The sequence below is a fragment of the Lutra lutra genome, chromosome 14 (assembly GCF_902655055.1).
Source record: "Lutra lutra chromosome 14, mLutLut1.2, whole genome shotgun sequence".
Lineage (NCBI taxonomy): Eukaryota > Metazoa > Chordata > Mammalia > Carnivora > Mustelidae > Lutra > Lutra lutra.
This window is the reverse complement of record NC_062291.1, coordinates 36,796,688-36,820,444: the sequence shown is the minus strand read 5'-3', so window position 1 is coordinate 36,820,444 and position 23,757 is coordinate 36,796,688. Positions and strand designations below refer to the sequence as shown.

Sequence of the window (23,757 nt, the reverse complement as noted above, 5' to 3'; positions counted from 1 at the left end):
CCTCATCTTAAAACTTCCACTGATCCATCTCGTTCAATGGCAATTTTCAGTAATAGGAACATAAAAACAAACATGCACACAACTGCACAGTTTTCATAAAGGTCTATTTCATTATTGGTGGGTAGCGCATTTAACAGTTAAATACATTTAAATAATGTATAGGTGACTGCACCACTGCAGCATTGGTAACTAGATAACCAACTAGGAACCAGCTAACAAGTGACTGTCTAAATATTTAAAATACAGCTCTTGTTTAGATCATCCTTTGTTTTGATCACCTTCTTGGGGGGGGGGAGCCTGCTGGTCACACTGGAAATATATTAAGGCCAAATCTTCTGATATCCATTCCCAGAGGTTTCTTTCGATTGGATTAAGCCTCCAACTCCAGGGCAAGCCCAAGTTTGTGGCCTCCAGCATTAATGCTCTTCCCGTCTACCAGAGCAGACAGTGTAAGCTTGACACCTGTAAACAAGAGCAGGCAACGATGATTTGCCTGAAACACCTCAAGAGTCTGCAGTCTTTAATAATTGGCCCAGAGCTTGCCTGTCCCTCCCTCAGCCTGGGAGATGACCTACTAGTGCCAGCCACCAGAGGGCACTTGGGAGTTCCAGAAATACTGGAGAGAATTCAGGTGGCCCCATCCTAGGTTAAGGATCAAATAACAGAGCATTAAAAATGTTAATGAAGTTCAAAGTGCTCTAGAAAATACAGTAACATTCAAAACACTATTCAGACTTAAGACATTAAAAGACAATTGTATTTGCACCAGGACAACTATAATAAAGAGATAAGTGGGAAAACTGAATGTAGACTATGTATTATGTATTGTTCAACTAACAGTAATTTCCTTAGCTGCGACAGTGGTATTGTAGTTAGGAAGAAAATGTCTTACTCTGGGAGCTGCGTGTTAGGGAGCTGTGTCTGCATGTCCGCAAAACATACATTTAAATAACTGAAAAGGGGATGTGGAAAAAAGGGAATATGTATGCAGATATGCAAGAAAGAACAGATGTAGGAGATGTTAATCAGTGAATATGGGAAAGGGTATACAGGTGTTCTTCATAAAGAAGGTTTTTCATAAAGAACCTAAATTCTTTAGGTTTCAAAAAGGCCAAATATAGAAAAGTTTGGGGGAATATCCCTATTTGAAGGGAGAAAAAGTTCCAAGTGCTTTAGAATTTGCTATTCAAGTGGTGGCAAGAACCAGTGATGCAGGGCGCCTGGGCGGCTCAGTTGTTAAGCCTCTGCCTTCAGCTCAGATCATAATCCCAGGGTCCTGGGATCAAGACCCACATCAGGCTCCCTGCTCAGCGGGAAGCCTGCTTCTCCCTCTCCTACTCCCCCGTTTGTGTTCCCTCTCCTGCTGTGTCTCTGTCAAATAAATAAAATCTAAAAAAAAAAAAAGAAAACAAAACAAAAACAGTGATGCTGGCATCACCTAAGAGCTTGTTAGAAAGACAGAACCCTTCACCCCAGATTTACTGGATCAGAATGTACATTTTATAGCAAGAGTCCCCAGGTGACTCAGGCACACGGAAGTCTGGTAAGTACTGCTCTAGAAAACACAGCAAGCCTCCAAACACCACATAAAAGAGACTATAGAGACCAAGCAATGAGTGAACCTTGATTAGAGAAATAACATCACCAGAAGGCATTTCAGGTACGAGTGAATAAAGTGACTACAGAAGGGACAGTAAATAATAATATGGACTATTAACTTTCTTAGGTGTGATAATGGTATTATGGTTATGCAGAACAGACGTTCTTATTTCGAAGTAGACGCATGCTGAAGCATTTAGGGAGGTGTCAGGATAGCCCCAACTTCCCAAGAGCCCAGCAAAAGAAAGGGAAAAAAAGGAATAAAAAAAACTGTGGCAAAAGATAAATGTGTTCACTGTACTCTTTGAAAGGTTTACGAAGTAAGAAACTGAGAAATGAAAAATAATTTTTAAAACACCAATCCTACTTATCAGGAATACTTACCAGGCCTCAGAGTCTGAGTGTAGCCCACTCCAATTAAACTAGAGTTGTTGACTTTTGCCTAAAATAAAATACAAAAACAGCTGTAAAAAAAATTTCTGGAGAGAGGAGAGAGAGCCCCTGCAGGTTTCCCTATTATGCAAATTATTAAGTATTCCGCTTTTTTTATCCACATGTGAGATAATAAATTTACACAAACAAAGAGAAACTCTGGAAAACAAACAGGGTTGCAGAAGGGGAGGTGGTTGGGAGATGGGGGAACTGGGTGATAGCATTAAGGAGGACACACGATGTGATGGGCACTGGGTATTATACGCAACTAATGAATGAACACTACATCAAAAACTAATGATGGGTACTGTTACATTGGCTAACTGAATTAATTTTTTTTAAAAGACTTGTATAAAATAAAGATTTCATAACATTTGGGAAAAAATAAGTACAATTTAATACTATTAAAATTTAACACTATTACTAAGCCCAACAAAACCCAGGTGCCACTTAATTCTTATCCATTAAACTCCAAGTCAAACTGTCAGCAGGACACAATATTCTTGGTAGTAAAAAGGTTGACAACCTCTGACATCAGAACAGATTTGGAAATTATTTGATGTCTTCACTTTTTTTTTTTTTAAGATTTTTATTTATTTATTTGACAGACAGAGATCACAAGTAGGCAGAGAGGCAGGCAGACAGAGAGGGGGAAGCAGGCTCCCTGCTGAGCAGAGAGCCCAATGTGGGGCTCGATCCCAGGACCCTGAGATCATGACCTGAGCTGAAGGCAGCGGCTTTAACCCACTGAGCCACCCAGGCGCCCCGATGTCTTCACTCTTTTAAATACTGTGTAACATCGAAATAGTCCAGAGAGAGAAATGGGGGGCCATCCACCCCCAACAAACCCAACAGACAGAAATCACAGGAACAGCACTTGGGTTCACATGGCAGTAGAGCCAAGTCTTCTGAAGCTACCAAGGACCGAGTAAGCTGTAAATCTAAGGAAGAAATGACCCCCTAGTGACCACCCTGTGCCCAACAAATTAAGAGCCTCAGATAATTGGATACAAGTTTCTCCTATTTTTGAACAGAAGTAAACCATGAAACCGTGATAGGACATTAAACAATACTTCAGGGTGATGCTTAATTGAGGGCACAGAGCACTACTTAGGTGGGAAATGCTGGGTACATCTCCAAACAAATCCCCAGAAGTCACTCAATGGCACATGGACCCAAAGCTGCCTTCCCATTTTAGACTACGTGACCACTACACTGGCTGGCACAAAAGCCATGCTGCTGCTGTAGACATACATCTGAAAAGAACAGCAACGTAGCTACCAGGGAGTAGCATGCTGTGTGAATCCTAAGGTCTTCAGTGCCACAGTGCAATCAGAAACAGAATCAGAAATCAGAATCAGAAATCAGAAGGGAAAAATAATAAATGAATCACTGCCTTACCAACCAATGGAAAGCATTCCAGATGCTTCTCACGCTCTCTGATTACAGCTGCTAAGGTAAGAATGGGGCTAAAGCTTAACTGCCCAAATTATCAAAAACATTGTTCTCACTTTATGTAACAGAAATAACTCCTGTGGAAGGTTTAACTTTCCTTAATTCCCAGTACGTACAGTACAGGCCGTGCCTGACACACAGGAACAGCTGCTGACCTGCCTGAAACCAGAGCCAGCATCTCTACACTGTCAGACACTGCACTCCCTCCTGCCCCAAAACTCACAAGGACTGAAAGAGGAAGTAGCAAAAAAGCCCAAGGACATAAGTAGGGTGGCCATCCACCCCCAACAAACCATGATAGGCAGGAGGGAGTCCTTAGGGCGCAAGACTTTCAAAGTTAAGGCCGGAACAGTCCCAGGCAAAGCAGGATGAGCTAGCTGGTCACCCTAGACAGGAGGGAAATCAAGACACGCAAGCCCGATCCTGGCTCTACCCCCTTTCTTCTCACTCTCCTTCCCTGGCAGTGATCTAAGTCCTTTCTCTTCCAAGCTTTATCTCCACCTGCAAAATGGCATGTGTACCACTGACCCCTAAGATCAAATCTAAAAGATATTTTGTAAACCCTAAAGACAAAGTAACAAAGTATTATTATTCCACAAAGAAAGACAAAGTAGCAATTAAAACACTATTACTCCTGGCCTGGGGCCTGAAACACTAGCTACCCTGGGCTTAGACAGGCTTGGAGCTCAGGGTTATTATCTACAGGAACTGAGCAGCTTTTGAGGTTAAACAAACTCCTGTGACCTGGATATCAAAGTTCTAACACTGCCTCCACAGCAAATGCATGCAGCATTACAAATTCTAATCCCAATCTGTGAGTAAACTAGGGATTGTGGGAACCACGGTTCAAATTTTCAGCACAATTCAAAATACCCAAAGATGAATTCCCACAACCAAAGACCCCATTCTAAGCCCACAGGAGTAGCCAGTACTCACAGAAATGGAAGCAGTGGGATCCAACTGATACTTGGCTGCAATGCCAAAGCGAGTGCTGTTGGTACCTGATGTCCAAGCAAGGTTTACTGAAGTGTCAAGATCTTCACATACTTTTTGATAAATTGATCCTCCAAATTCTGTCCCATCATTGCTGTAAAATATTTTAAATTTGTAAATCTAGAACAGACAATGTAATGTCTGCGGCACTAGGCCGATAATGCAGCAGTACAGTTAAATACAAAGCACTGGGACTGTAGTATTCCACTGAAAACGTGAAAGTTTTAAAAGATCTTTATCCCAACCTATGCCCCCAAATAAGGGATCATATAAATCATGATACATCCATCCAGTAGAATTCCCAAACAGCCACTAATAATCATGTTGTAGAATACATAACGCTACAGTAAGATAATTAAAATGTACTAAGGAAGGAAGGAAAGAATTACAAACCAGCCTTTCTGATATGTATTTTATACACATACACATATATAAAAAAGATGGAACTCCCAAACATGAACTAACAAAGATTAATTATCTAGGTGGTGGGATTGTAAGAAATTTTGGTTTTCTTCTTTGTCCTTCTGTTATTTACCAATGCTTTATATGGGAAAAAAATTCTTACGTCCTTTTCACATGTAAAAACACCAGACATTTTAGGCAATCCTACCAACTCAGTACCTCACATTATCACAATTAAGTCAAATGAACACACTGGTAATTTGGCAACATCTTAGCCTTTTCCAAAAATCCAAAGCACATTAAGCCTCATATAAAATAAACAATTACTCTCTCAGCACCAAAAGTCAGACCAACATTTTTTACTACATACTTTGAGAGGTGCCCAGAAATGCCCAAGGAGGATAATCTTTTTGTGTTAAGAGAAATCAACTGTACCCAGATCAGTAAGAGATGACAGGTGACATCAATATCATCCCCAGGTCCTACATCGCAATAATCCCAAAAAAGAAATACTCACACATTAGTGTGTAGTTGGAAGTCCCCAGTCCTGTAGCCCACTGCAAAGTTATTTCTTGTCAGCTTTGATTTGGCACTGTCAAAAGTCATCTGGTACCCAGCAAGCCAGCCTTCGTAACCAAAGACAGCTGAACCATGAATTGCAGGTCCAGCAAAATCAAAGTCAACATCACAACCAAGGTTTATACACTCCCTCTTGTAAGAAGACTTGATTTTACCACTTTTCTTTCTGGAAAAAGAACAAACTGACTTAAAAGTGATGCCAGTGAGAAAGACTTACATACATAACTTCTGGACAAAGGACACAAAACAGATTTATGAACTGCAGTAAAACAGGAGTAAAAGCAGTAGCAGGATAATCCTAAAAGGTAAAGAAAATATAGCTCAATGAAGCTAAAAAACAAGGGTACTTGGGGTTAATGGACTTCCACCACCATGAGAAGACTGCTTTTGCAGGACAGTCACAAAAGCCTATTAGAATTTTGCTAATTACCCAAGTTAGTGCCACAATGAAAAGAGGTAAATATTTGAAGGGAAGCCAACAAGAGCAACCATAGTACTCCTCTCCAAGGCAGAAATAGAAATTCACCGCAAGGTAGTTAAGTAAGCTATCAAACAGTAAATGTGCATCTTTCCTGAAGAAACAGAGAGAAAGGCTTTTAAATTTAAAGCAGATAAAGGGGCACCTAGCGGGCTCAAGTTTGTAGAGCATGCAACTCTTTTTTTTTTTTTTTAAGATTTTATTTATTTATTTCACAGAGAGAGATCACAAGTAGGCAGAGAGGCAGGCAGAGAGAGAAAGGAGGAAGCAGGCTCTCCGCTGAGCAGAGAGCCCAATGTGGGACTCGATCCCAGGACCCTGAGATCATGACCTGAGCCGAAGGCAGAGGCTTAACCCACTGAGCCACCCAGGTGCCCAAGCATGCAACTCTTGATCATGAGTTGATCTTGGTCATGGGTTCGAGCCCCATATTGGGTGTAGAGATTACTTAAAGATAAAAATGAAATTTAAAGCAAACAAAAAAGTCCACGCTTACCCCGTGTTTGGTGAAAAGGTGGTATCAAATGTCAGTTTCAAACCTTGACAAATCTATTTTGAAAGAAAAAGAATTTGTTTTCAGCTATATTCCCTTTTTGAAATACAAAAATAAACTAATACTAAAACGCAATATCAAAATGTTACCTGGTCTTCAATTGCGATTTCTGTTCCCAGAGTGTTATCAGTGTTCCATTTTTCTGTGAAAGTCAGACCATACTCACACCATTTATATTTGGTCTCCAAGGTTCCAGTAACTTTACCAGTGTCTGTATTAGATGAACCAGACGTTGAGAACTCCTAAGACAATAAATGACTTCATGAGCTTTCTTGTAAGCCTAGAAGAATCACTGCCTAATTTACCTAAAAAAAACACCTAAACACAGTAATTTCACTAACCCTTTTTTTCCCATTTCCCAAATACTTCTACACTCTGCTACTGAATGTACAAACAACAAATTGCCTGTCAGTTACTAACTGCCACCTTACTTACACTTACATTCTCAACCAAACAATGACAAGTCAACTTGTATATAATTCTCAACAACAAACTGTACACCTCTTAAGGAAACTTCCGCTAAGGTGATTTTTTTGGAATTCAAGAATCAGGGGAATAGGAAGGAATGAAAGGCGAGGAATGAATGTTTCAGCACTGTATCCAATCTGCCTAATATTAAATAAAACACTATAAAGGTCAGTATGGTTAATCACAGAGCCCCATCACTAAAATGGGCATTCAACAGTAACTGAAACACTATGAGGAAATGTTCCCTGAAAAAAAAAAATTTTTTAAGATTTTATTTATTTATTTGAGAGTGACAGACAGACAGCAAGAGAGCACAGTGAGGGGCAAGGAGAGGGAAAAATAGGCTCCATTCTAGGACCCAAGGATCATGACCTTAGCCAAAGGCAGATGCTCAATGGACTAAGCCACCCAGGTACCCCCTGCTTCCTGAAAATTCTTAAAAGGGAAAGCACCCCACGGTAGGAATTCATGCCATGAGAAAAGATTTAAAAATCTTTGGTAACCCCAATATTCTGTTTTTCTGAGATAAAGACTCTTCACCAGATTTCATACCTTCCCAATCATCTTTCACATTCTCGTTTAAAATGAAAAAAAGAAGGGAAAAGGAATTATAGGAGATTTACTCTACAGCTGGTTTATATTGTGCATAATGTAAACTATATTAAGTACAACAGATAATATCAGTAGAAAAAAAACAATCTAACACAAGTATCAACTTAAAGTGCATTTTATAATCTTATGTTTATACCAAACACAAGTAACTTGCCAACCCCTAATTGCACACCAAGTGAAAAGGAAGGCGTAATATGAAGGGCTTATTGAAATTTAAAATCTGCTACAGAACAGCTAAAACTCTACTAACCTTTCAGAGCTTGGTAGATAGCCAAACCGCCAAGACAAAAGAGTTTAAATACCCTCTGAGCATTCTGATTCACAATTTGTCTGTTAATGATGGCTACGTACTTTGGCCACTGAAAGCCAAATCTAAAGACAGCTGATCCGAACTAATAAAGAGAACTTGACCTGAAATTGTGATGCCTACAAGAGTGAGAAAGTATCAAAAACTGTATCAATAGGAGAAAAAGCCAATCATGCTTCACTTAGAAAATAGAACATTTCTACAGCTATTGCTCTGCAATGAGACAGACTCAATATCCTGAAAGAAGACACTTTAACAGGAATTTCAAGTCAAAGCTTGGCATTCAATGCCAATATTAAAAAGCACAGAATTATGTCAGGAAAAAAACACCGGATATAAAATTAAGAGTCCTGGCATCCAGTCCTATCATCTGCTAAATGAGTAACACTGAGAAAGACGTTGAACTCTCCTGGGTCTCAGTTCCCTCAAGTGTAATAACAAAATCTACCACTGGAGGATTAAGTTGGACAGACATGAAAGCTTTACACATTTTCCTGTGCTTTATACAAAAGAAAAGCATGATTAAAACAATATATACAGAGCATATTCTTCTAGCAGGTACCTGGAATGGGGAATGTGTAGAAGTAGGTATTTTTAATCCTGAGTGACAATGATTAATGACTCTGGAGGCCCCAGCCCCTGCCACCCAGCAGCCTATAGAAAATGACCTAGCCTATATACACCCAAGGAACCCTCAAGACACAAAATCAAGATCACACAGTGGAACTAGAACTGGACCAGATGACAAGACTGGCCAAGCTTACACCCTTCACTCCATCACCAAATACTGTCTTCTACATTGTGGAATGAACTGGACACCTCTGCAGTTTAGAGGAGAAAACAGAACTGGCTGTTAACAGGGCTTATTTGGGGCCAGGTACATATAAGATCAGTACCACGTTGAGATATACATTAAATAGAAACCAAAAAAACTATATGGAATCCAGATCATATACTTCCTTCATAATCTCAAACCTAATTTCATAAAATTTTCTTAACCCTGTCCACAAAAAGCCTTTTCTATTCAACAAAGATTTTGATTAACCAATCTAGTACTAGATATACTTCTCTGAATGTTCTCCAGTTTAAAATTTATTTTTTATCTCCAACCAGCAAGTAATAAGCTTTTTAAACACAAGAACTGAGTCTTCACTTTGTTGGGGAAGGCCTTTTGTGTCTCAACTGGTGCATAGCAAGAGGTTAAGAGTGGGAACACAAAAAAACAAACACAACTCACTGCTCTGTACCTTGAGCAAGTAAGTTGCTCAACCACAGTGAATATACTCAGGCTTTCTTCCAGACCAAAGAAGCCAAATGGCAGATACATCTAATATAAAACCCCAGAAATCCCAGCCTGGGCATTTTAATTTTAATAAATACTAGTTATATGCACTAAGGGAGTTAACAATTACAGCAAGAATTTATTAAAAAAAAAAAAAAAAAAAAAAAAAAACAGGGGCGCCTGGGTGGCTCAGTGGGTTAAAGCCTCTGCCTTCGGCTCAGGACATGATCCCAGGGCCCTGGGATCGAGCCCCGAATCGGGCTCTCTGCTCAGCAGGGAGCCTGCTTCCCCCTCTCTCTCTGCCTGCCTCTCTGCCTACTTGTGATCTCTGTCTGTCAAATAAATAAATAAAATCTTAAAAAAAAAAAACAGCAAAATTCAATATTCACACACCATACCCATACTCAAAACAGTCTCAAAAGAAAAAAATTTTTGAAAAAAAAAAATTCCACGAAATTAAGTTTTATTCTACTTTGAGTGAGTTAGGCAGAATCAAGGCATCCAAATACCAACTTCTTTAAAAATACTCAAATCAGGACTCTATAAATTCACAAAATTAACATGAAACTCTTCCAGAGAAGGCTGCTAGAATATGCCCTTTATATAAATGGTTAGTACACTCAAATTAAGAGTTACTGAGTATTGGGGCACCTGGGTGGCTCAGTGGGTTAAAGCCTCTGCCTTCGGCTCAGGTTATGATTCTAGGGTTCTGAGATTGAGCCCCACATTGGGCTCTCAGCTCAGCAGGGAGACTGCTTCCCCCACTCTCTCTGCCTGCCTCTCTGCCTACTTGTGATCTGTCAAGTAAATAAATAAAATCTTACCAAAAAAAAAAAAAAAAAAAAAAGGTTACTGAGTATTTTTATGCCCAGAACTCATAGTGCTTTTAAATAGGCATAAGAAGGATCATAAAAAAGTTTAACAGGTTCCCTGATTTCAAGCTTGTAATCTGAGTAAACAGTCCCAAATAACCAGTCTTTTCTGAGTTCCTTGGGCATACACAGTAATATGGCAAAAGACCACCTGAAAATCAGAAATTATATCCAAAGCCCAAGTAAATCAAGTTTCATGCAAATTCCTTAAGACAAAATTAACTTTGCCTCTTCTTCAAGATAAAATGGGTAGACATTTTTCAGTGATGACTATTTCATGGGCTGAAAAGTTATATAAAGGCTCATCAGAATTTAGTAGATCTCTAACACTCACCACACCACTGCATGACTTTGTTTTCACATCCAGTTTCACCAAACCAAAACCTTCAAGTAGAGAGCAAAAGATAACAAAATGAATCTCTTGTATAACAAGAAGCATACCAATAGCTGACAACACATAAAAAAACTGAAGGACTTCATATGTTCAGAGAGGCATAAAAATGTGGATTGATACACCATATTTAAATGAAAAAATTTTAATTATTTTATAGAAACTAACATATACAGCACAGAACATCTCTAAGCAGCTTTGCCTAGTGTTCAGGTGTAATATGTGGCACAAAAAAATTTGCTTTCAAACCATTTTAAAACCTAAAATCAGATCAGAAAATCAATTCAAATCTCAGAATAGCCAACAGTTTATTATAATAGTCATTCAAAACAATTATCCCAAAAAGGTATCTTCCTTTGGGATTAATAATCTGAATAACTAGGAAAATAATCTGAAGTAGAGGGAGTCTGTGTGGAATAAAACCTGCAAGAAGAAAACACAAATTCATTTTAAAAAACTCATTAACCCACCAGGAGTCACCACAAAAGCAAAAGAATAATACATCAGAATTCTAGTCAACCAATGCCTAAGCTATATATGAAAGAAATGAACACAGTTGTTTTTTTCTTACAGGTAAATCCTTGAAGTAGTTTGAAAAAACTGGAAGAAGGTGGGCCAGAGGGAGATGTGGATTATTACAGTACTATTTTAACAAAAATTTTATCCAAAATCTATCTAATAAATTATAGAGCAAGGTACTTGCAATTTGAAAAAGTTAACTTCCCCTAAGCAATCCAAACACATTTTCACTTCTGATCTGAAAGGAAAAAAAAAATTCTTACCAAATCCTTTGTTGAAAATATCTCTGGCAGCTTTGCCAAGGTCAGCATATGATGGAGGAATACACACTGCTGGTGGGAAGAAACATTCCAGTGTTAACCTTCCAGTTCTCCCACTTTCTTCTGTCGAGGAACTAGAATATGATCCACTACTACCTTTAAATTCAAGCGCTCCAACTTGAAGAGGTTTCTGATACTACGAGGAGCTACAGTAAAACTAGATTTTAATGACCCCTATAATATCACCAATAAAGATTTATTTCTAAAATGGATAACCACCATAGGTGACTACACAAACTTGGGAGAGTTCTTCCAAAACACAAAAACACACTTTCTATTCCTAAATTTACACAGTACCTACAGCCTTTCACCTCTTAGGACCCAACCAGTACAAAGAATCAAACACATACACATAAATATATCTATACTGTACACCCAGAGAGATCACAGATATATCCAAAATTCACTGGAATGGGCTGATTTAACCAAACGACATAAAACCAAAACCTAAAACAAAGTCCTCTTCCCTAACAGATCTCTTCGTATCCTCAATGAGTTCTTAAACCAACATTCTGGAGTGGGAAGAGAAAGATAATTAACACTTGGGTCATTTAAATGTTGGAACTTAGAAAAAAACACGATCATCTAGGTTTCACTAGTGTCTACATTAACTAAATATCAAATAGCATTTTAAGCCTGTTAATACGACATTCAAGTCCTCGGCCAATGCTTATGCGGCTTAAGGGCAAGCAATCTGGCTGGTTACACCAGCTCATTCATTCTACAGAACACGTCCACGCCCTTAGGAGCACATGTAATGACCTTGCGCTCTCACAAGGGGAGTTAATACTTCCTCTAAAAAAGTGATCCAATCCTCCAAAGGCCGAATCCAACAGTTACAAACTTTTGGCTTCTGAGTTCGTCAAAGGCACGTCCAAGAACTAAAGGCGAATGCGGCCAAAGACCAACTCCCCTGGCCTAGACCCTCCATCCGAAATCCCGCAGCCCAGCCCCTCCTCCGCAGAGCGGGGGGGGGGGGGGGGGCGACGGTAGAGTGCCTACCTAAAGAGGAGAACTTCCAAGTCTTTGAAGAGATCAGGGAAAAGTTATTGCGGTTTTCTGGTCGACAGGCTTCCACTGTCCAGCCAACCCCGCCCCATCCCGCAGAGATCGCGGGTCTACTTACGCCGCGCGCAGCTCTGTCCGTAGGTCGCCATGGCGAAGCCACAGGAAGAGGTGATCTGCAGGAGTGACAAGACGTGCGGTCAGCGGGGGTCAGAGGCAGGTCAAAGGGCCAGAAAGGGGGTCTCAAACACACACAGGCGAGGAGCCGCGGGGCAGCGCGGCCATCTTAGGGAGCCAGGGCCGACCCAGAGTCTGGTTCAGGCGTCCTGCTTGGCCGCCGGGGCCTAGACAGCCAAGTGACGCGCCGCAGCGTACCTGGTGGTCTCCTGAGAGGGGCCGCTATCGCTGTTCCGCTCGCAGCAGAGGCCGCTAGGCTCGCTCAGGACCGCGGTGCAACTACCCCAGCTGGAGGGCGAAGTGAAGGAGACACCGTTCCGCCCGCCGCAACCCTGTCCTCCCCCCGCCAGGACCCCGCCGATGCCCCCGCGGCTGTCCGCCGCGCCGGCCCCCGCAACGCCGCCTGCTGTCCACCCCAGCCTGCTCCAGAACGGCCACGAGGACAGAAGGCACCCTCGCCCCCGAGGTGGGCTGCTTCTCTCCGTCGGCGGGTGCCGGAAAGGTAGAAGCTGCTGGACCTCGGGTCAGGCAGCGACGAGGGCAGCCCCAGAGACGAGTGGGCGGGGAACGGCGGAGCAGCGAGGTAGGGACTGCGCGTGCGGGGGGATGGGACGGAGGCCCCGCGCGCGCTCCTCACGGGCGGGGTGGGGCGTCAGGCGCGTGCCCGCGCGGAGCCGGGCTCCTTTAGGCGCGGCTGCGCACCACGAGGGTCACGTACTACTCTCCACCCCTGGCTCCCGTACTCTGCTTAACCAGTCTCCGTGCGGTGTGTGTGGAAGGAGTCAGCTGAGCGTTACCCGGTCTACCCTGAGCAAGTGCAGCGTGCACTTCTGAAAGACTCTCTCTCCAGGCCCAGGGAGAGCGAATGCGGCCGTGGGGCGCCACCTCCAGCCCCACGTGCACTCGTTTCCTTCGTCCACCTCCCATCGCGGCGTAATGGCCATGCTGGGCCGGGCTCGGCCGGAGAGGCTGTCCTGGAGAGGCTGCCCCTCCCTGAACAAACCTGAGCCTGCATCAGGGTACCCCGCCCCTCCCCCCCCACTCCCAACCCCCCACCCCCGCTTCATGCTTTAGGGTTCCTCTTCTGCCGCCTCCTCCGGGGTTAAGGGGATTGGACTGCTTTGCACACTCACCCAGCCCGAGCTGTCTTGATGAGTCAAGCCTGCTAGAAAATTTAGGAATCTTGCTGACCAGGCATTAGAATGTTGCACTCGAGTTCCCCGGGGTGTGCACCAAGAGTGAGGAAGCTGAGGGAACAAGAAAAAATGAGCCAGCAGAGGCTTAACCCACTGAACCACCCAGGTGCCCCAAAGCCTCAATTTCTCATGTGATCCATCATCAGAAATCACACTGTCATTTCTGCCTTATTCTGTTAGTTAGGAGTTATTCAGACCAGTCCATGCTCAAGAGGAAAGAAATTAGTCTCCATGTTTTGAAAGGAGTGTCAAAGAATCTGTGGATATATTTTAAATAAATAAATAAATATATATATATGGATATATATCCACAGTCTGGTCACATTATTTACATTTCTCCTACATAGAAAATATATTAACTCCCTCCCAAGACCTCCCCCAAACCTCCAGCCTTTACAGCACTGGCAAGAGGCTTCTCAGGTATATTTCCTTAAGTACAGCAACTTCAGCACACTTCCTCTTGACTCGAAGACCTATGAACTAAAGAGACAAGCTGTCTGCCCCCCAACACATACATACATCTAACACACATGGGGTAGGATAGGCACAGGATAACTGCTAAAGATACCCCTGGTCAAAAAGGGGGAAATAGGGCATACACAGGAGTCCATAGCAGTTCTGAAATCCAGCCAGGCGAATTTCCTTATTAGGACTCAGTCCTGTTGCTGCCTGTACCAGATGAGGTCACATAGGGATAGACAGCCTGAGATTCACAGAATTTCTTTTCCTGCCCCAGGCTCTGTCACACAATGTGAGGGGTACACCCCAACCCACACATCCATCCCCCCTCACATATACACACTCCTTGACCACTGTGTGGGCTTATGGGTGTGTCACTGGCAGTTCAGTTCATGCTGAAGAGAAAGGACTCTGGGAAAGAAATCCATGCAGGCCCAGAGCAAGCTCAGGACTGTTTCAGTGGGGAAGACAGAGCTTCTGTATCCACAGTCTGGTCCAGCTACGGAGAGGGTGATCATGAGGGCATGTTTCTTTGGCCCTGCAGACTCCTCACCCCATAAGAATAGGCAGAGAAGAATAGCCTGAGAAGGTTTTGAGTGGGGCGCTCTAAAGTAGGAGGCCCAGGGTGGGAGAGCCCTCTTGCCCAGGTCTAAGGACAGTGTTGGGGCTAAAAACTGGGAATCTTCATGTGATTGAAACAAACACATGAGAGAAAGAGGCGGGGGGGGGGGGCTGTAAGCTGTGGTTATGGTTAAAATGTGGGACATTGAGATGGAAGATTTTGCGGTTGAGCATTTGGGGTGGTGAGTAGCCATGGAAGGGTGGAGTGCAAGGGAGATTCACTGGAGTTGAAGAGGTCAAAGATGACAGGTGAGGCTAGGTTGTTGGAGCTAACTGCCCCACACACAGTCAATACACAATGGTGGGATAGGCACAAGTTACCGGCAGGGATACTGAAGTCACCGGGATGTTGCTACGATAAGAGGTAGAGAGGAAAACTGGGAGTCAGGTGCTAAAGTCCTCAGGGAACACAGGGGAGTAACCAGGAAGCTGGTCATAAAGGATAGCAAGTAGAGGATGGTAGAACTGATGATGGAAGTAATTTCATAGGAGGGTGATTTTATAGGAGGGTGGAGGAGTAAAAAAAGTGGCCACCCTGGGGCGCCTAGGTGACTCAATGGGTTAAGTCTCTGCCTTCAGCTCAGGTCATGATCTCAGGGTCCTGGGATAGAGCCCCCCATAGGGTTTTGCTCAGTGGGGAGCCTGCTTCCTCCCCCCACCCTGCCCACTTGTAATTTCTGTCTGTTTAAAAAAAAAAAAAAAAGTGGCCACCCCTCCCAACCCCATGTCCAGCCCTTGAGTGCAAGAGGGCATGGGAGAATGAGCAGGCTTCCCTCTGGGAAGATGGAACATCTGTGGGTAAATGTCCTTTTTTGCTAAGGTGAGAAGAGTGAAAGCATTCAGTAGTGAAACTGAAGACTTAGGGTAGTTTATTTACATTAGAACAAGGTTCTAGAGGGCATCAAGGGAGAAGGTAGCAGGGAGGCCAGCAGCGAGAGGACAAAACAGAAAGAAGGAAGCACAGCTAGTACCAGGGTGAAAACTAAGGAGGGTGCAAGTGAATAGAGGAACTTAAAATATTTGGGGGAATTAGGACCCATGGCTGTAGGTAAGGGGCATGCTGGGAGTAACTGGGCTTGGGAAAGTCAAGCCAATACCTGTGAAAAATCCCTGAAATTGTGCATAAAGGACAGTGTGTCTGGTTTTGTGCACACAACTTTGTGCTATCATTCTCTGGTACAACAAAGCATGAAAATCACTGATCTAGACTGCCTGTTAAAGCCCAGCAGTGACTAGGGGAAGGAGAAGCATTCTACAGCTCTCCAGATCGCATGCATATGCTCTTAACCACCATTCCCATTGCCTCCCCATGGTCAAAGCCTTACCCATTGAGGGAGATTAATCGTTTTTGCAGAAAATTCAAAGACTCCACTGCTTTGGACCATCCTTGTCATGGTGCATTAACAGAGATAATTGGCTTCAAAAATTTCCCTGGTAAATTTATAGTAGGGGTATGAACTTCCACAGTGAAGGGAAAGGAGACCTGGCTTCTCCACAGACTTGTCACTGGGTCACTGCTGAGAATGTCTCATGACTCAGATCTCACGGCTGCCTGCATCCACTGTGTGTTTGCCCTGTATCTCTTGGACGGGTGTGGGAGGCAGTGGAAGGAGGGTGAAGGAGAGTTCTGAGGCCTGGGAAAGTCACAAGGACAGCTTGGCCGGCAGCCACCTGGACACTCAGTACAGAGGGAAGCTGATGAGGAAGCCAGAGGCACAATAGGCCATTATTTCTGGCCATAGGAGGTTGGTCAGTTTGCTACTAGGTGACCCACCATTCCTCCCACCAGTTGAGTTCTCCTAGACTCTTGGTTGGAAATAAAGCAATCATATTTCAAGAGATTCACAGGCTATGTCTGGAGACTGGGGGACATCCTGAGGCTCATTATGGCTGTGAGTACTCAGGGATTAACTTTGAGGACCACCTTCTTGCTCCAATCATCACTACACACCACCACCAGATACCACAGCTGAATGCATGACTCCCCTCTTCAGAACCCCTCCATAAAGCCACCAATGCACCAGGTTAAACAGGACACAGCCCTCCGCAGTATGGCCTAACCTAACTTTCTAAACAAGCACAGAGTTCTCAGAGTTTTGTTGGCCACTATTTATCCAGCGCAGTAATAGAATTACATACATAGAAAGAACTATAGAATTTACATATACGGGAAGAACTCTGTGATCAAACAGATTTGGGAGCTGTTGGATTAATAAACCCATTCTTCAGGTGGAACTTCTCAGAGCTTCGAATTAATGTGCATGATAAGAAAGGAGAATGTAATAAGTTCCCAATCTAGTTTTCTCAAAAAGTATCTCAAGAGACTAGTGTTCTATAGAAAGCGTGCTGTCTCAACTGTCATTCTCAGCCTAGCTATCCCCCAAATTAAACCAATTCTTCTAAGCCTCTCATGGCAGCCATGAAAACGCCCTTTTCAGATCTGCTGTGTGCAGAGCACAGCAGACTCACCCTTCTGGATCCAGTAAGGTCACACAGGTTCTGCCCAGCTGGTGACCCAGAGCAATGATAAGCAGATCCATCCTCATACAGATCCATCCCTGTACAACGTGGGACTCCTGGCTTCAGGATGTCCCTTTGGCCTGGCTAAAACTTTCCGGGAACAGTGTTGTCATCTGTGATGCTTCCTACCCAACCTTCTTTCCTGTGTTGAAATCCAAAGCTTCTGTTTTTTCTCCTTTGTCTGTCACAGGCATAGCCCTCAATGAATCTCTTGCACATTTAATTCTACCCCAGCAGCTGCTGCTCAAGAGATGTAAACAAGCCCACCTATCTCAAATGTGTTTCCAGAGTCTTCCCAGATTCAGCTCCTCCTTGGAAGCTCACATCACTCTTATGGCATCTGCCTTTATGATCTGCAGAAAGAGGCCTCCTGACACAGTAGTGTAGCCCACAGAAGACTCTCTTGGAGATGGTGACCCAGGTCTGAATCCCAGCTCTATACTTCCTAGGAGTATAACCTTAAGGAAATTCCTTGACAGGCTGTAAATGGGGGGATGATACCACTATTTTACAAGGTTTGCAAGGATCAAATAGAACATTATATAGAACCAACATATAACAGGTGCTCAAAATAGAACCAACATATAACAGGTGCTCAAAAATAGAATAATGATCGTTTACAGTCATTTTGTGTTTTTTTTCTACTTTCCCCTATCAAATTATAAGGACTTGAGGGTGGGCAGTGTGATTTGCATCTCTAACTCCCCCAAAGGACCTGAGATATAGGTGTTATTCATAGTGGATCACCAAACAGCTGTTAAACGAAGTGGGAAGACATGCAGAAGGAAAGGGGCATCTCAGAGAAGAGGGGCAGAAGAGCCAGTTGGGAGAGTCAGCCAGTGATACAGGAAAGCAAATATTCAAAATATATAATACATGTAAAAGCAGAAATGTTTTTATATGTGCTTATACACACATATATGGTGCTATATATGTTTTAATATATATATTTATATTTAAATATATAGAATAACCATGATTTTAGAATTCACTGCTTAGAAAAGGGCTAGGAAGACCAAAGTTGTGCTCCCAGACCCATTTGCAGAGGGTTGCACTCTAAGCCCTGTAAACATAACCGGGGAGGGCAGGTTAGCCCTGAAATCTTCATACCTAAGCTCAGTGCAACTAGGAAAAAAATGGCAGGAATGCAAAGGAAGGACATTGCAAAGATGGATGAGAAACAGTGTGTCAATGAAGAGACACAATTAGAATATACAGAACCAGGGGTTTCCATCCAAGTTCAGAATATTGCCTTCTTGTTCAGTTCAAGATATCAAGCCTCCTTGATTTTAGCTTGGCTTGGAGGGGGAAACCACAGCCGTGGGGGCCCCCAGAATAATCTGCTGGGCTACTGGAGAAAGGAGAAAGGAGGAAGCTACTGGAATTCCTAGATCTTATGTCACTATGCCCAGCTATTGCTCCACCTCTGAAGCTCAGGATAGGACATCATCTGTCTCAGGAGCCCAACATTGCTTTCTGATGGGAGGGGAGGCTTTCATACTCACCTCAGCTTTCCCCAAAGCCTCATTGATTCCTTGAAACCCCAGCTCCAGGAAATTTTTAGTAGAGTACAAAAATCATAGCTGAAAGAAATGTCTAAGGCCCTGTTTGTGGAGCACCACCCAGCATTAATCGCCTCTTTGCTCTCCTAAAAGACATGTGTTCATGTGTAGCAAAATCCTCTCCCCAGGTAACAACCTTATGTTCTAACAGGATGACCTTCCATGACTGGCCTTTTATTTTCTTCATTTCAATCCCTTATGCCACAGGAAAGGTCTATGGGTATATGTGTATAGAAGTTGGCTTTCTATTACCTTTCTTTCTTTTTCTTTCCTTCCTTCTTTCTTTTCTTTCTTTCTTTTTAGGACAAGGAGGAGGGGCAAGTGTCTGTTAAATGTTAGGGCTGTTGCTACAGCTCCCCTACAACTAGTACGTCACCAAGCTCATTAAGGCTCAGATCTAGAGGCCAAAGTATATCAGGGACATCTCCTTTATCTCCTTCAAAACAGCATTAGGTTTCTCTGTGATTCCAGTAATTTTATGAGACAAGCTACAAAGACACACCATTTGAATGAATCACTCTGCTCTCGATCTGTAATGCTAAGACTTCAAATATAGTTAATTCAAATTAACTAGGTCCCACTGACAAGAGTTGGCTTGACTGAATCATAAAGCATATTAAAAGAAATTCAGTTTTATTGCCTTCAGGAATCTAGTGGAACTATGCTAATAAATTGCTCCTCAGTACAGATCTTCAGGGAAATCTGTTTTAATGAACAGACGAGAGTATTTTCTAATTCAGTCCATCAGTCGTTTATATGGAAAGGGTTACTTGTCAAGTGTATAATGGTTATCTGAAATGCTTGGTCTTCTTTATATCACAGTATTTAAGTTGAACAAACTCTGTTGATAAATGCTATAAAATAGAAGATCCAATTTGTTATTTCTTCAAAATTAGTAAAGTCCCAATTAATGCCGCCATGGCTCTGTTAGCCATGATATCAAGCTAGTGTTTTCATCACTCAGAAGGAACACTCAGCTTTTGCATGAGCTCATCCTCTAGCCCTGGGGACATCCCTATCCTTTCAGATTCTGTGATACACGTTCCTTCCTCCCACACTTCCTTCTGTGTTTATTAAGCAACTAGTGTGTGTCAGACACTGCAGCGGAGACTAATCTCAGTCTAGAAAGGGAGACAAACATGAATGAGTATTGTGAAGCACTGTAGGCACAAGGACTGCTGTATCATCAAAGGACCTTGGATTATGGAGTCACCTCACTCTGAGAGCATCAAGAAGGTTTCAGATTTAAACGGATTCTTTAAAATGGAGGCCATGTTTACGTGGCTAGCTAGGAGGGAAAGGGCAGCACATAAGGAAAGATGCCAAGGCATGATAGATCATGGAATGTTCAACAAACTGCAAATAATATGGCAAGAAAGGTGCAACAGATGGATGTCAGGGGAGGAAATAGTAGGAAGAAGGGTTACTTAGTGAGGGAAGGCTAGAGAGGTCAGCAGAGGCCAGATCAAGGGGAGTATGGGCTGGCTGTTCTCAGTACATCACTTCTGGAGTATCACATCTGGAGTATATTTAGCATGATGGCGACAAACTAGGGGGCAACGATGAAGTGAGAGGGTAAATCTGGTCCCTATACTCTATCTTGGCCGCAGGCAAAAGTCTAAATTTGTGATTTCTTAATAAAAAAAAATCTGAAAGCCTATGTGTTGATCCATTTAATTCCAGGCAAAGCCAAATAAGAATGCATCAGTGACTCACCAATGAGATTGCATTTAAGATATACAGCCTCAGAGCCAACATCAGCCCTGTGAAAATAGACTTCAGGACAATATGGAACTGGATATTGGCCAAAGCGGCTGGAGAAACACACTCTGACCTCATAAAGAAAGGCAGGCCTTTCAAAATATAGAAGACCAGTGGGAAGGAGGATTAGAAAAAAAAAAGTTAGGTATATGAGTTATTTATTGCAATCTAACAAATTCATTAAAACTTCGTGGTTTAAAATAGTTTATGATTCTGCACGACTGGACAGTTCTCCTGATCTCTGTTGGGCTTACTCATGCAGCTGTCTCAGCTGATGGGTCAGCTAGAGGCTGGGCTCAGCTGGGTAGTTGGATCTGCGGGGCCTCTCTCTCCTTACAAGATATTTCATGCCAAGTTCCTTTATGGCACAGCATTTCAGGCCAGCATCCCAAGAGGGTGAAAACGGTATCCTCATGTCAGCACTTCTACCGTATTTTATTAGTCACAAAGACAGCTCCTATAAAAGGGTGGGGAAATAGACTTTGCCTCTTGGTGGAAGGAGCGGTAAAGTCATATTATAAAAGAGTAGGAGTCTACCCCAGAGGGCTTGAGCCCTACTGCTAAAACATCTGCATGATGTGGGTGAGTGCTGAAGGGCTGAAAAGTGGAGAGAGCCTTCCCCCATTCCCTGACCATGCAGAGACAGAACGCTGGAAAAGCTGAGTGGCCATGGCCAAACTTCAACCAAAGCCTTCAGTGAGTACAGCTTAGAGGGCCATCTAGCAGAAAAAGCTAATCAGGGGAAACATAAAGGCTTTCAAGAGAACCCTGTATCAAAAGAGGGCATACTGTTTACCCTCACAGCCTGACTCTCCCACAGAACTCAACTTTTAGGGAGGTTTGGTTCAGGTATGGCAATTCACCTAGTATGACCTTACACTCCAATAATACCTTTTCTCTTTCATATCTGGGACTATTACCTCACTATCTTCTTTCAAGTACCTTGTGAAGTAAGAACAGAACTCCTCTTCTTTTAGAGATAAGGAAACTAGGGCCTGGAGGGACTGTCCTCCAGTCCTCCAGAAGGTTGGCACAAGAGTTGGACTTCTCATAATTCCCTCTCCGTTCTCTACCCTATGCCAGGGCATGTCCTTGTCCCTGATGCCTATTGAGGTCTCTCTCTCCAAAACCCCTCCCCCTCTATAATGAGGACCTCAGTCCTCCATGCCAGTTTGTGGACAGAGCAGTCACCCAGACAAGGGCAGCTACAACTCAGATGCCTGACCCACACAGGAACTCCTGGCTCAGAGTGGCAGGACTGTGCTAAAGGCTAGATTCTTCCCACTCCTGGCTACAGCCTAACCTCCCCACTGTAGGAAGGTAGGGTTCTACTCTCTAGCTCTGGCCAATGAAAACTATTTCAAGGCTAGGTCTCTCACATCTTAGGGCAAACACACTTCTCATTATTTCAGATGTCTTTCCCCTAAGCATCCTCAGTGGTCACCTAGAACTCAGAATACTGTCAATCGCTTTGTGACTTGGTGTGTTAACTGCTCTTGAATATCATGACAGAATGGGGGTCAGTAGATCTAGTTCTGGCTACCAGAGAAACAAGAATTCAAGTTTGAATGGGGAAAGGATAAAATGGTCACTACTCATGGATGGATGAGATTGTCTATGACTATGTGCAAAATCCTAAGAAATCTACAAAAGAACCTCTAGAACTAATACAGTACATGAGTTTGTCAGTGTCACAGGATAAAAGGTCAACAGCCAAAAGTCAATTGATTCCTGTACACTTGTAATGTACAACTGGAAACCAAAATTAAAAGATGGAATGAGAGAACAAAAAAGCTAAGCGTGACGCTTATAGTAGCTATTTTGTATAGAGCTTCAGTGGACAGGCTAAGAGGAAGGAGGAAGGAACTAATGCAGGAACATTAATCTTTTTTACAACTGTCTGAGAGGAGGAAGGAAGGAACTAATGCAGGAACACTTGCATTCTCACTCCACCCCATTCTAAAATGCCCTTAGGAGAGGGCACCTCAGATTGTTGAAAGGCTCTTCAGGGGATTCCTATCACCTCCAGAAAGAGAAACTGACTGGGAACATCAGCATCTAAAATCTTCTGCATCTAACCTGAGAACCTGTTAGAAACAGAGGAAGGGGGGAAGGGAAAGCCAGGTGATTCTGATGCACACGCTATGTTCAAAACAGCTCATTCTGTGCCTGAGCCCCAAGGCATCCGGGCTGTTGAGGTTTATAGCACCCCCTGCTGGTGCCCATCTGCAAAGGCCAACCTCTGAACCAAAAATAAGGCTCTCATAACTAATTTGCCAAACTGTGAATTTTTTATTCAAGTGAAGAGATGTTAAGAAAAATCCTGTTTCCTATTACATCCACTGACGCCTCATTCTACCATAGGATTTCTGAGATTATGGTGCATTCTCCTTTGGTTCTTCTGTGGCTTTCATTTCCTTGTGCATCCTTCCTTCTTCCACACTTCTAATAAAGGACCCAGAAGAGTTCGATGAAATTTTCAGAGACAACCATCTCCAAGGCCAGGCAAGTCACCCACGTAGGTCTTCTCTGCCTTAGCCTAAGGGCAGTGTCACTCTGGCTAAAATGGAGATCTGAGTCACTCTCATACACACAAACCCAAAATCTCTCAATGGCTTCCTATGACTTGAGGCAGAATCAATCTTCTTCACCAGGACCTTTGAGGCTTGCATGCTTAGAGCCCCGCCTACTTCTAAGTTCACTTCCAATCATTCTTCCCCTTGCTCACTCTTAAGCTAAACTGGCCTCTTAATTGTTTGGAGAACATGCCAAGCCTATTATAGAGGTCAGTGAGTGCACTCACTTTTCCCTCAACCCCTAGATACCCACATGGTTCCTTCCCCATTCAGGCCTCTACTCTAATGTCTGAGTAGAAGTCCTTAAAAGCGCTGTCAGATAGAAAGTGCTCCCTATTACTCTCTATCCTTTTATCTGTTTCCGTGTGTGTGTGTGTGTGTATTTGTGTATCCACTTTTGGCTACTAAGAACCAATTCCCACCAAGCAAAGATCATGGGGTAGGAAGGGGCACACATTAGTCACAGTTTTTTTTTTAAATTCATATAAGCAAGAGAGAGAAAACACTATTGAAAAGAATAGGAAAATTCAGTAAGAGGGTGTCAGGAGCAGCTTGCACAGGATTTGGGCTTGAGTTAGGAGTTGCTGCAGAGGGTTCCAGGAAACAAGGAGGTGAGAT

General features: G+C 43.1%; 1 protein-coding gene across 1 annotated transcript; it reads right to left on the bottom strand.

The window, feature by feature from the left end:
- Positions 1 to 85: 85 nt before the first annotated feature.
- Positions 86 to 12,804, bottom strand: VDAC2 (voltage dependent anion channel 2). The gene is made up of 10 exons (XM_047702099.1): positions 12,643 to 12,804; positions 12,389 to 12,443; positions 11,206 to 11,274; positions 10,367 to 10,416; positions 6,581 to 6,733; positions 6,435 to 6,487; positions 5,399 to 5,626; positions 4,423 to 4,573; positions 1,984 to 2,041; positions 86 to 462 (listed from the first exon to the last, which is right to left on the bottom strand). Exons 2-10 carry the CDS (start codon positions 12,417 to 12,419, stop codon positions 371 to 373), a joined length of 885 nt encoding a protein of 294 aa, XP_047558055.1. The 5' UTR covers positions 12,420 to 12,443; positions 12,643 to 12,804; the 3' UTR covers positions 86 to 370.
- Between the last annotated feature and the right edge of the window lie 10,953 nt (positions 12,805 to 23,757).